The sequence below is a fragment of the Canis lupus genome, chromosome X (genome assembly GCF_003254725.2).
Source record: "Canis lupus dingo isolate Sandy chromosome X, ASM325472v2, whole genome shotgun sequence".
NCBI lineage: Eukaryota > Metazoa > Chordata > Mammalia > Carnivora > Canidae > Canis > Canis lupus.
The window spans coordinates 15,678,931-15,692,712 of NC_064281.1; the positions used below are offsets into that span (position 1 = coordinate 15,678,931).

Sequence of the window (13,782 nt, forward strand, 5' to 3'; positions counted from 1 at the left end):
CTCTGTACTGTTTTCCACAGTGGCCACACCGACTTGCATTCCCACCAACAGTGAATGGGGATTCCCCTTTCTCCATATCCTCACTGACACTGTTGTTTCTTGTGTTGATTTTAGCCATTCTGATAGATGTGAGGTGGTACCTCACTGCAGTTTTGATCTGTATTTCCCTGATGGTCAGTGATGTTGAGCATCTCTCTTTTTTTTTGAGATTTTATTTATTTATTTATGAGAGACACAGAGAAAGAGGCAGAGACATAGGCAGAGGGAGAAGCAGGCTCCCTGCAGGGAACCCGATGTAGGACTCAATCCCAGGACCCGAGGATCATGACCTGAGCTAAAGGCAAATGCTCAATCACTGAGCCACCCAGGTGCCCTGTTGAGCTCTTTTCATGTGTCTGTTGACCATCTGGATGTCTTCTTTGGAAAAATGTCTATTCATGTCTTCTCAGAGTGAACCAATTTATCACTGGAACCAGGACACCTCAGAGTGAGAGAGGGTGATGCTAGGATAGCAGGAATACACCAGAAGTGTCCCTGGGCAAAAAGGGACATGAGGTATCCATGTCATAGGCTAGGACAGAAGGGACAAAGCACATAGTACACACCACTAAACCCCAGCTAGGAGTTTTTCCTCTCTCCTTCCATTCATTCGTCAAGTGCTTAGTGGCCCAACACTGGGCACCAAGAAAGGAATGGTAAGTCAGATATGCTCATTCCCTGTCCCTAGTGGGGTGCTCCCTCTTGTCCCACGGTGTGTTTGCTACAGCCCCGGGGCTTTTCTTCCACAACAAATACAGAATTAAACACAAACCCATAGTGAACACTATAGGTCCAGAACACCAGGAAACACACACCAAATGTGTAAGAGTTCAAAGTCTCCTTCACAAAAATGAACAATGAATACGAGCTTATCTAATCAACAAAGACAAAGGATTTATTATTATCCCAAAGTCCCTGATTCAAGGAAGCGATTGCAGTCTAAAAGCTATCAATGTGGCTCACAAAGAGATTAATAAAACCATGTAACAGCACGTAACATTTAAGAGCACGTTCGAGTATTCACCCCCTCTCGTTTCTGCACACGTCATTATGAGGAATTGGATATAGTCTGTCCAACAGCATGACCTTACAGAACCCATACATCATGAAAGCAGAGTTAATCTGGCTGGCTTTTGTACTGAGATACATGCAGGTCTTTTGCCAAGAGAAAGTTTGATTCAGTGTGCTAAGAATTTCCTCTAAAGATCAGTACTCACTGTGAGAGGCGAATGTTCTTTAGTTTACACAAAAGTCAGTGGACTTCTAGGGGCTTGGAACTCTAATCACAAGTTCCCTCCACCACCCCCACCACCCCCATCCCCGCCCCATTGCAGTAAAACCCGTCTGGATTACTATCACCATAAATCCGCACAGCCAAGTGCTCCCAGACCCACTGTGGGGCCCTGGCCCTTCCTCTTCCTCTTCCTCTTCCTTCCTCCTTCTCCTTGTGCACGCTCGAGCAGGCACATCCTCAGCCTCCTTTTGTGGCCATTTCAGATGGTCCTCACAGAGGCCCGGTTCTACTCCTTCGGGAGTTGTTAGACCTAAAATACCAGGCAGGCCCTGCCACTGGACACACAAAATATGGGACCCTAAAAAGAGAGATTCTATCAAGTGAGCTGCATGTGCACAATTCGGAACAAACGGAGGGCACGTTGCTTTCTATTGCGCTCCTTGCCTGCCTTGATTCAAAGAGGCTTAAAGCAATGGCATGTGTTTTGATCTGGTGCTGTTTACACAGATGTGTTCGGTTTGTGAAAATTCAACAAGCTGTAGTCTCATGTGCATTTTCTATGTGTAGGTTATACTGCGATAAGCATTTTTTTTAAGAAATTTTATTTATTTATTCATGAGAGACACACAGAGAGAGAGAGGCAGAGACACAGGCAGAGGGAGAAGCAGGCTCCATGCAGGGAGCCCGATGTGGGACTGGATCCCGGGACTCCAGGATCACGCCCTGGGCCGAAGGCAGATGCTCAATCACTGAGCCACCCAGGTGTCCCACGATAAGCATTTTTAAAAGTAGCTTTCTTCATACAGGCTTCCACATAAAATAAGCACGCACATATCCCCTATGCTAGTGTTTTTAGACTATTTTCAAACCATAAGTTGCCACCAATTAGTGAGCCATGCAATCCATTTAGAAGATCCTCGCTGGTATTTTTTTTCCCGTTGCAGCATGAACACTTGAGACCTACCCTCTTCACAAAGTGTGAAGTGCACAGTACAGTACTGTTAACTATAGGCACCGTGTTGTACAACAGGCATCTGTACGGACTCATTCTGCACGGTGGAGACTTGATACCCCAGCAGCACCACCCATTTCCCCCTCCCCCAGCCGCTGGCACCCCAGATAGGGAAGCAGCTCAGTGTCCACCGATGGATGAATGGATAAAGAAACTGTGGCATATACATACAATGGAATATTTCTTGGCCTTAAAAAGGAACAGAGTCCTGCTATGTGCTGACGAGCATTTTTTAAATAGAATGGAGAATGTAAGAGTGCAGCGTGCACCGTGAAGGCAACTATTATTTCAGGAAACTTGTTGCAGTTCCACATATGCAAACATGTATCTACACGAAGTTGCCAGCTTTTTTTTTTTTCACCTGAAGATCATGGGTAACAAAACTTGGGATACCCTGAGAACACCAACAAATAATACAGGATTCGGAAGCCAGAGAAACCTGGGTTCTGATCCTGGCTGCTTAAAACCTTCCTCATCTCCTTGAGCCTCACTGCACCATCTCTAAAATGCAGGCAATAGTAGCTTCTCCCTGGAGGTGGTATGAGGTGTTGGTGAGCTGGCAAGCAGCCTGCCATGGAACACTACTCAGACACTGTCCCCAGCCCTGCCACCATCTCCGTGGTGCCCCGGGCTAGGTTCCATACCTGGAAGAAGGATGTTTAAAGGCAAAGTGCAAAGTGGGGCAAGACCAAGGTTGAGCCCCCATCACAGGACCCCTGGGAGCCCCTCGGGAGAACAGTGTGAACATCTGAGAGCAGCAGGGCAGGGGAAAGCAATTGCTCAGCACCCTGGGTCATAAATCCTCCAGCTTTGGATTTCTGACCAGAGGGAAAACCACTCTCCAAGATAGGAGGGTTTTCCCATTATTCTTGGCAGGAGGTGGGGAAAGGCAGAAGGGGAGGAAGGACTCGGTAAAGAAATAAGTATTTGTTTTAAGCAACTCACTTTGAAGACAGGTGGTTTTCATTTTGAGAACAAAAATGATGCTTCAAACAGTTAGAGGGTTGCTCCGGATACCAGCCACCAGCTTGCCAGGAGTGGGAAACAGGGCCCCGAGGTCTGGAGTGCTCCCAAAGTGCCAGAGCGGCGACAGAGGCAGATGGGGCCGGGAGGGGCCGGCACAGAGGAGATGGAACTGTCTCCATCAGCTTGCAGCCACAGACTACTTAAAAGTCATCCACGATACTAATCGTCCAAAACCTCTATTCATTTAAGAAATTTTGGTGGAGTATCTACTGGGTGTTGAGAACTGAGTTCGGGGCTTGGGGAGACAGTGGAATAAGACAGACAAGGCCTCTGCCAGCACTGGGGTGGAAATGCCAGTGGGGCAGGCAGCGAGGGCCACACAAATGTGAGGCCACCAGGGATTTATAGGCTGTGATATAAGTGCTCTGCGAGAAATAGATAAGGTGATGTGACAGGAAGGGAGAAAGGAAACTTAAGATGGAGGAAGTCCCTAAAGATAAGATGGCTTAGGGCCTTCTCCAAGCAACACCTGAAAGCAGAGCAAGCTGGCCAAGCAAGAGCCAGAGAAAGGGCACTCTTGGCAGGGGGGCACCGTAAGTGCCTGGGGCTAGCAGCAGGACAGGGCAGCAGCCAGGTGTGAAGGTGACAGCCACGAGGCTGGGAAGGTAGGTGCACCAGGCTACACAAGGCACAGCCGGTGATGGGAAAGTGGATTTCAAACAAGAGCGACGGAGAGCCACTGAAGGCTGGTATGCCGTGATACATGATTTCGATGCCAGTTAAAATAAAAAGTGGTCTTGTATCATCCTGTAGACCAAAATGTACAGATGATAACAATGACTCCAAAATCACTGATAAAAATTAGCAACGTGTTAGAGCTCGCAGACCGTTATTGAGGAATCTGGCTGGCTGAGGGCAAACGATTTTCACCTAAATATAAGATGAAATACCAGAAATTCAATTGAGGAAAGGGGTGGAAACTTGTGACTGACAAGAAAACACTCTTATTAGCAATTAACTCACAGTTAGCAAGGATAAAGCACAGAGTAAAGCTAATTAACAAGACAGGCTCTAGAAAGTCCCCTCAACAGGCACACACCCATAATGGGAGTGTGTCTGTTGGGAACTGGCTGATGATCATGTGGGATACCTAAACCCACGAGCAGGTTAGCCGAAACAACCAGACAGAATGTGTCACCCTGACAGTGCCCTACACGTACTTGGGAATCAGAAATCAGATGAACTGCTGAGCAGTTTTCTTCGAGATGTTTTTTTCCTTCTCCCTTGCCCTAGATGAATATAGGTATCCAGAATTTGGGAACTCAAAACTGAATGAAAAATGACTCTTCTGAATTAGCCCTGACCCCCTAGGATTCATAACATGGCCTCCTGACTTGGGCCCCTGTCCCCACGATCTTTAACTCAAAAAGGACCTCTGAGACCCAGCATGATCCACTCACACTTTCTTCCTGAGACCTCCTTGTCCTAGGGGGTCACACGACCTGGGCTAAAGGGGCAACCTGGGGCTCTGGTCTTGAACAAAGCTATCAAATCTATGACATCAAGCAAGAGAGCTTGGAGGCCACAAGGGCTGCCTTGAAAGAAGCCAGGATGGCAACACAGGGGCAGAGCCCAGCATCCCTGATGGTACCATGTGCCACTAAGGAAGAAGAAGGGGTACGAAGGGCAAAATTACTAAACTTAGCAAATGCCTACCAAGTACTAGTTACTTTCACATTCACGACCTCAAACAATCCAGCATCCCATGAAGTGCAAAGACAGTGATTTTCAGATGGGAAGGGTAAGGCAAGGAGAGAGATTCGTTAGTGGCCCAGTTAGCAGAGTGAGGATCTGAGCTTTGCCCGCCCACCTCGACCGGCATCTAGCAGCAGGACAGCGCTCTTAAGAGACCTCAGGCTGACTTTCTGTCCTGCCTTCTATCTCATTCTTCTCTCCTTCCCACCACAGGAAATCTGGATTCTACACCTGCCTGCATCCCAGGCTTCCAAACCTGCCAGCTGCCACAGAAATGTTCCCCAGTCCCAGAGAGGGACACTTCACTGTCCTCAGGGCTGCCTGCAGGGCACGGAGTGGGGGAGGAGGCTCCGTGACTGGGGTGTCCCCTGGACAAAACTCAGTGATCGCAGTCGGGAGAAGGGAAGAGCCCTCACACCAGACGATAGAGCCGTCCACAATCTTCACGGATGCTGCTACTAAAGGGCCTCAACTAGAAGCCACTTCTGTCACGGAGGAGCGCCCGGAGAAAGCAATTCCCTTCTGCTACAAACCAGAAAACAGACCCAGGTCTGAGTGGAAAACAGTGTTGCTCACCATCTCAAGAGGAAGGACTGAGCTGGGACCAAATTCCCCATCGTGCCTCCTCCCAGCCTAAAGAAGTAGTCGGGCAACAGGCTACAAAAGATGCAGCGCTAAGAGCAATCAAACCAGATGCACGGCCTACTTACAGTCTCAGGCGTGTCTGCAGCACTAGGGGCTTTGGCTGCTGAAAGGTCCATTCTGTGGAGTATGCAGTGGTGATTTCGGGCTGACTGTGCCTGAACTCTGGGCAGGAGTATGTTCCGTGCTCGCCGAGAGCTGCAAGTCTCTCTGATTCACTTGGCAGCAGAATTATTCTAAGCATCCTGTCCCGTACCCAACCCGTCTGCCCCTCCCACTACACATTCACACTGGGTGGTTTTTTTTTTTTTTAATTCTCTGCACTAATTTCTGTCACAAATCAAGGGAAACTCATTTTTCAAAATTAATCCAATCTCTGGCACTTGAGAACGTGGAACCTTTCTGACTGAGGAGGAGGAAGAGGAAGAAGTTGTAACATCGGAGAGAAGAGTGGGAGAACCGCAAAGTCTGCAGCAACAGCAAAATGGAGATTATTCGAGACAGCTGAAACACTCCACCCAGCCTCCAGGAGGGGACATGCACGGGAAACAAAGGGCATATGGTGTTTGCTTTCTTCAACATCCGTTCTCACCATTAAAGAGCTGCACCAGCAAACGCTCATTACTTACATGAGGACAAACCTCACTCCAAAACAGACTTGAAAATACAGCTCCTAATCAAGTAAGTTACTTTGCAAAGCAGAGGCCTACCTTGAATTTTTTATTACACATAAAGCAAAATTTAATAAAGTCCAAATAACTGGCAGAATGTCTACTTGGCTTAGTGAAGCGTGAATTATACTTGAAAGAAAGTCCATTTTTGTTAATTTCAAGTTCACAAAGTAACTCAAATACTGACATATTTGGGACAAGATTTCATTCCCCCCCAACCACCCCCAAGGAGAGATTCCAAGGGGCTAACTTAGTAACTAGATAAGAACAATTTTCGAAGGCAGCCTGGGTGGCTCCGCGGTTTAGCGCCGCCTTCAGCCCGGGGCATGATCCTGGAGACCTGGGATCGAGCCCCGCGTCGGGCTCCCTGCATGGAGCCTGCTTCTCCCTCTGCCTGTGTCTCTGCCTCTCTCTCTCTCTCTCTTCTGTGTGTGTGTGTGTCTCATGAATAAATAAATAAAATTTTTAAAAAAGAACAATTTTCTAGTATTTACTACTAGTCATGAATTCAAACATTTCTATCCTAGAGCAAACAGGTTTTCTAATGAGACTTAAATCATTTATTTCTCCCATAGGTTAATGTTGTTTTTTTTTAAGTTTTTTAATAGAGTTCAATTTGCCAACATTTAGCATAACACCCAGTGCTCATCCCACCAACTGCCCCCCCAGTCACCCCAATACCCCGTCCATCTCCCTTTCCACTTCCCATAGGTTAATGTTACCACCATTCCCACTATTGCCCACACTATTACATTGTTGAAAGGTAAACCTGAGGGTACCCCCTGACCAAATTCGTACAAACTCCAGAATTGGTGAGATAATCAATGATGCTTTTCGCAGAGACAGGAAGCTAGGGTCAGCTTCCAACACACTCCCGTAGCATTCTTCACAAGCCTACCAGGCAGCGGCGGCTCCCTTCCTCCTTCCCCAGCAGAGCCAACTATTGGTGGGTCACAGGTGGCCACCCATCTCCCAGAGAGCCCCCTCCCAGCTCCAGAGGGGCAGATTAATTAATTCTAAGGCATCACTGGTTGGGCTGGCGGACAACAGGAACTAAGCTCACACAGATTGCAGGAAAGGGGTCCTGCATGCCAGCCGCGAACAAGTAAGCCAAGGGCCCCACTGCCAGGAGATGCCATCCTACAGCTGCCTGACAACCACAGAGAAAGCAGCCCTGGGGTGAAGCTCCCGGCAGAATGAGACCCTGGAGGAGAGCCGAGAAGAACACAGGTCTCTGACGTCACCCCAAGCAGATGAACACCCTGCCCTTGGGGGGCCACCCTACCTGCCTGCCCGTTACATGAGTGAACAAGCATCACAGCTGATGGGAACGGGTCAAGCAATAGCTGGGAAAAGTGAGAGTTTGTAATCTGGCAAAGAGACTCCTTCAAGTTAATACACTCACGGAAGACATTCCCCTTAATGTTAAAGAAAAAGGAGAAATTACAAAGATGAGTGGTTGGTTGCCTAGGGCTGGGCTTGGAAGTGGGGAGTGACAGCAAACAGGCATAAGGTTTCTTTGGGGCATGAAGGACACATACGAAAACTGGATCATGGCGATAGTTATGGAACTCTGTAAATATGCTAAAAGCCATTGAATGGGACACTCCGAGTGGGTGAATTGTATGGTATCCAAGTTAGATCTCAATAAAGCTATTTTTAAAATAAGCTACACAGGGGCAGATGCTCATTCAGAAGAAATCTACCTATTAAAGAAACTCTTCCTCCATCTACATCTGATGGCAACATGCCTCTGCTTAAAATCCTTCCTCTGATGCATCCTGATCACCTCTAGGGTCCAAATTCCTTACAAAGGAACATGCACAAGGTCCCTGTCACCTCCCCACCTCATGCCCCCCACCCTCCCAACACTACCACCCCCACCTCCACTTCCTATTTTACTCCCTGGCAAGGCTTCCTTCCAGATACTTCTCAAACTTCTTCCCCCTCCATGCCTCTGTTCACACTTCCTCGGTCACTCTCACCATCGTCTTCTCCTCCTCTGTTCCTTCCTCTCCTGCTCAGGCTCTAAGGTCCCCTCTCTTCAGCTCCTTTGGCATACTAGGTGCACACCACAATAGGTTAGAAAAGTGGGTTTCTCGGTCTGTCTCACCCACCAGGCTACGTCCTAGAGCCTTGTCTTTGCAGCAGGGAGGGTTCGAGCAGAGAGAAGCAAAGTGCTCAGTGAGGCCAGGGCTCAGGGGTTTCTCACAGGGTTCACACATTGTGGGCGCCCGTGTGGGCGCCCGTGTTCCTTGCTGGGCCTGAAGTCACTGTAGGAAAAGCAGGTGTGGGTCAGAGCCAGGTCACTTGGAACCTGCCTCTGGCTCTCCCCCACCCAGCTTTTTGTTTTTTTTCTGATCACAGCATTTCTCTTTATAAAAAAAAAAAAAAAAAAGGAAAAAAAAACTCACAAGTAAGGGAGCTGGGGCAAAGAAAATTGTAAATGCAACAAGAATGGGAAACTCTTGGTCTCAAAGAACGGGACTTTTTAAAAGGGACACAAGAGATCAAGGAACACTGGGAAGATCATCTCTCCCTGGTGTCTCACCTTCCTACATGATCTCAGGGGAAAAGATTAATAATAAGATTTCAGAAATACAAAAAATTCAGTTGCTGGAGAGTCTCAGTTATCAAAAAAAGAAAAACTCATACTGTGAAAGGGGTGACCCTCAAAGACTCCACCAGGGACCGGGTCGGTGCTGCATGAGAGCAGAACTGTCACCCAGCACCACCCCCCTCAGCTTGTCCGGCCCTCTGAGCAGCACAAAAAATAAAACCCCATACCCAGGCGCGTGGGAAAGTGCTGAAATAATGCTTTAAACAATCACAATGGTAATTTCAACTCCTACCTCATCATCATGGCTCCTCTTTTCCATATTTGGGCCCCGGCTCCCCTGGACTCACTCCGGGAGCCTCCACAGACATTATCTAATGCAAAGCAGGTCAGCAAACTAACCATTAAGTCCTCACTCTCTTCTCCACACTCTGATTTCAGCCAGTCTGGACACAATCATCAAGAGCCAGCCAGTTCCCTTCCAAGGGGAGTGGCTGTCAAGATTTCTCATGGAGTTTAGGTCAAACAGGAAGCTCTTAGGATGTCAGAAAGCTTGTCTTTAAACATCTCAATCTGATTCCTACAGTGAAGTTTTTTAAGTTGTCATTACCCAACCCATCCCCACCCCCACACGGCCAAAAAGGGACAAAGCTAACAGATTATCAAACCACATCAGTAACTGCCCCCACCCCAAATATCTGCGTAACCTCAGCCCTAGTGACTCTAGTTCACTCAGTTTGCTGAGGGCTAGGAAGCTATGCTGTTCGAACTCCCCAGGTGATTCAGATGATCAACATGGCCTTGAGACAGAGGGCCGGGGACAGAAGAGGGCCGGGGACAGAAGAGGGCCTGGGACAGAAGGGCCCTCTCCATGAGGAGTACTAAAGTAGCATCCCCTGGGGGCTTGTCAGCCCTGCAGTCTCAGTCTCTCCCCCACGCACCAGCCCTCAGCCCAGACCTCCTGAATCCGAATCTGCATTTTAACAAGATGTCCCCTCACACTCCCCCCCCCCATGCCCCCCCCTCCTCCCTGCAACAGGGCACTGTTAGAGCTTGAGAAGTCTGGGCTACACCACCATCTGGCTTCAGAATCTCCTAGGTAGTGTTTTTGTTTCGCCTTCACAAAAGGGAGAAGAAGCAGTGGGAGGTCACCGTCAGAATTCACATTCCAAAATTTTTCAGGATCTAACTGATGAACAACAGGGTCGAATCCTGCTCCCTCTCTCCCCGCCCTCCCAGAAACTCTTGAGTAGTCAGATTAAATGTAAAGGGAGTCAAAGGCTAGACACAGCCTGTTTTTTCAATTAAAGCAAAGCATTTTTCCACTTGTGGGGGCAGAATCAACACTTGAGTTCCTGCGCATGTTTAAAGCTACCAGCCACATTCGACTCCTATATGTCAAAGCAGCAGAGTCTACAAAGTCTGTGATATTAAAGTGCTTTACACGGAACCAAAGCATTACAGGATACATAATTCTTGGAACTAATACGAACTACTAATTGCACCTATTCTTAAAAATCAATATACTTGACGAAACTTTTCAAAAATGTATATACTTATTTCCCTTCTTCAAGTACCATCATAAGGCATTCATTGGAGGTGGGAGTTCCAACTGAACATGGCTGCATATTAAAAAAAACAAAAACAAAAAAAAAAACCTCAGGGCGCCTGGGTGGCTCAGTCAGTTAAGCCTCCAACTCTTGATTTTGGCTCAGGTTATGATCTTAGGGTTGTAAGATTGAGCACCGCATCAGGGTCCATGCTCAGCGGGGAGTCCGGGGAGTCTGCTTGAGATTCTCTCCCTCTCCCTCTGCTCCTCCCCCTGCACACACACTCTCTCTCTCAATAAATAAATAAATAAAATCTTTTTAAAAAAACTCACAGAAGGGCAGCCCTAGTGGCTCAGCAGTTTAGCACCGCCTTCGGCCCAGGGCATAATCTTGGAGACCCGGGATTGAGTCCCACATCAGGCTCCCTGCATGAAGCCTGCTCCTCCCTCTGCCTGTGTGTCTGCCTCTGTGTGTGTGTGTGTGTGTGTGTGTGTGTGTGTGTGTGTCTCATGAATAAATAAATAAAATCTTTTTAAAAAATAAATAAAAATAAAAACTCACAGAAGCCTAACATCCAGCTCAGCGAAGATTCCCAGCAGGTTCTTAGAATCTGACAGATCTGGGTACCCTCTTCATGCTAATTATGGTTTAGTTTGTTGTTACTGTTTTAATATAGCCAAGGCCATCCAGATATCCTGTAACCTAGTACGAGTAGGAGTGAGCACTTGGAAAGCTGGAGTTAAGCCACCTAGAGGCTCAAATCCAGGTCTGGCACTGACTAGCTGTGCTCCTCTCGGCAAGTTACTTAACTTCTCTGGTCTGTGGGAAGTGTATAGAGGTTTGTTTTTCTCACCCAGCTTATCATACCACATGAATGGTACAGAAAATAGAACTATGCACACAGTAGGTGCTCAATTATTATGACTGCTCAGAGAAAATTCCACCCAGGTTACATTTCCTTTAATGAATGCTTCATTACTGAACACCAGCAACCTTTTCATGTGTCAAGAGAGGTGCTCGTGGGAAAGTTCTTTCCTTTCCTCTAATGGCAAAAAACAGAAACCAATGGATATAATCATCCTCTTCATCCAATGTAAAGCTCTACCTCTCCAAATATGTGCTTTTTAAGGTTTATTTTTAATTTTTTTGAGAGAGAAAGAGGGTGTACCTGAGTGGGGGGTGGGGAGGCAGAGGGAGAGAGAGAATCTTAAGCAGGCTCCATACCCAGCACAGAGCCCAACTTGGGGCTCAATCTCACAACCTTGAGATCACAACCTGAGCCGAAATCAAGAGTTGGAAGCTCAACCAACTGAGCCTCCCAGGCGTCCCTTAAGGTTTATTTTTATGACTTACTTATTCTCAAACAATAAGCATTATAGAAAAAATAAAAAGCATTTGAGCAGGTGAAAGATGAAGGGATTATGGAGGAAAGGAGAGAAAATTAGTGGAAGTATCAGTGAGGGTGACAGAGCATGAGAGACTCCTAACTCTGGGAAACGAACAAGGGGTGGTGGAGGGAAGGTGGGCAGGGGGATAGGGTGACTGGGTGACGGGCACTGAGGGGGCACTTGACAAGATGAGCACTGGGTGTTACACTATATGTTGGCAAATCGAACTCCAATAAAAAAATATACAAAAACAAAAAATAAATAAAACAGTAGACTGATATCAGTTATAGTAACTAAGTCATAGAGACCACAAATGCTGATTTCCGGAATGTTCTCAGTAGACAAGTGCCAGACAATATTGCCTTCACAGTATTCATATTTTTTTAAGATTTCACATATTTATTCATGGGAGAGACAGAGAGGCAGAGACACAGGCAGAGGGAGAAGCAGGCTCCATGCAGGGAGCCCAATGTGGGACTCGACCCTGGGACCCAGGATCATGCCCTGGGCTGAAGGCAGGTGCTAAACCGCTGAGCCCCTCAGGCGTCCCCACAGTATTCATATTATGTAATTATATATGTAGTAGTAAGACAGCAGAGGAAACTGGGATATTAAACTATTTAAACTACCCATTTTCATCAGTTTTGAAGCACTCATACCAAACGAACAAATGATAGATGGTGCACCATGTCCTTATTAAGTCCAATTCCCCAGGCAGTTTCACCAGTCAACTGACTTAACAGAAGAATTAAACAACTGTATTCACTTTGCTTTCATGAGTCTCTATTACCCCTCTCTTCAGTTCTTACAATCCAATCACACAAAGTCAGGCTACTGGGGTTTAGATACCAAGGCTGGCCTTTAAGGAATTTGCAATCTTCATCTCCAAGCCTCAGTTTTTCCATCTGTAATATAGGAATAATCACTACCCGGGGGTTGGGGGTGGGGGTGAGGATTAACGGAATTAATGCACATTCTCTGCAATTATGAAGAGGAATAAATAATACACTTTTACTGGATAAATAATGAGGCTTTGACTCACAACAGCAAATTCAAGTTCCTTTTCACTCTGTGCCAGGTCCTGAAGTGGTTATAAGAAAGGTATTATAGACTCTCCTGGTCCCCCAAAATGAGGAGAAAGAAGAGTAATTTCTGTATGTGTTTAAAGAAAGAGAGAAAGAATGTGAGCAGGAGAGAACCCACCCACAACTTCCTCCCTAGGTTAGCCTTGGCAGTGACACAGCTGCAGGGGTTGCTCTCATCAGCAACATTGTCATAACACTGCTACCTTCCAGAGCATTAATATTATACTGAGGGGATGCAAGCTTGTTCATGCCTCAGGGCCTTTGCACTTGCTCTCCTCCACTTAGATGGCTCTCAGTAATGGCAGGAGCCTCCTAATCATTCAGGTGTGAGCTACAATTTCACCTCCCCCAAGAGGCCTTTTCTGATGACTCTGGCTGAAAACAGCCCACACACTCCAACAGTCAGCCACTCTATCCTTTTCCCCTCCTCTTTTTCTTCGTTGCATATTTCACTAGCTGTAATTTTTTTTTTTTTGCTTGTCTGCAGTTATACTCTCTCTCCTCTGTTAGAACGTATGCTAAGAGCACAGACCTTGTTAAGACCATTCTTAAAATGGCCCCTGGCACATAAAGGGTACCCAGTGGGATAAGATAGGTAATGTACATGTATATATAGTTTGATAGTTCCAACAGCTGTGTCTATCTGTGGCAGGTTTCTTCTTTAAGATTTTATTTATTTGGGCAGCCCAGGTGGCTCAGTGGTTCAGCGCCGCCTTCAGCCCAGGGTGTGATCCTGGAGACCTGGGATCAAGTCCCACCTCAGTCTCCCTGCATGGAGCCTGCTTCTCCCTCTGCCTGTCTCTGCCTCTCTCTCTCTCTGTGTGTGTGTGTGTGTGTGTCTCATGAACAAATAAATAAAATCTTTAAAAATAAAGATTTTATT

At 46.9% G+C, this 13,782-nt stretch overlaps 1 protein-coding gene across 13 annotated transcripts in view; it reads right to left on the reverse strand.

Annotated features, from left to right (window-relative positions):
• Positions 1-13,782, reverse strand: part of SH3KBP1 (SH3 domain containing kinase binding protein 1) — a 339,638-nt gene that overhangs the window by 239,232 nt on the left and 86,624 nt on the right. For 2 of the 13 annotated variants that reach the window (XM_035711696.2, XM_025438135.3), the window contains exon 1: positions 5,717-5,914. The exons of the other annotated variants lie outside the window; for them this stretch is intronic. In XM_035711696.2, coding sequence (XP_035567589.1) covers positions 5,717-5,767 — 51 coding nt within the window. In that variant the 5' untranslated portion in view covers positions 5,768-5,914. Of the gene's footprint in view, positions 1-5,716; positions 5,915-13,782 lie in introns of those variants that run through there. 13 annotated transcript variants of the gene reach the window in all.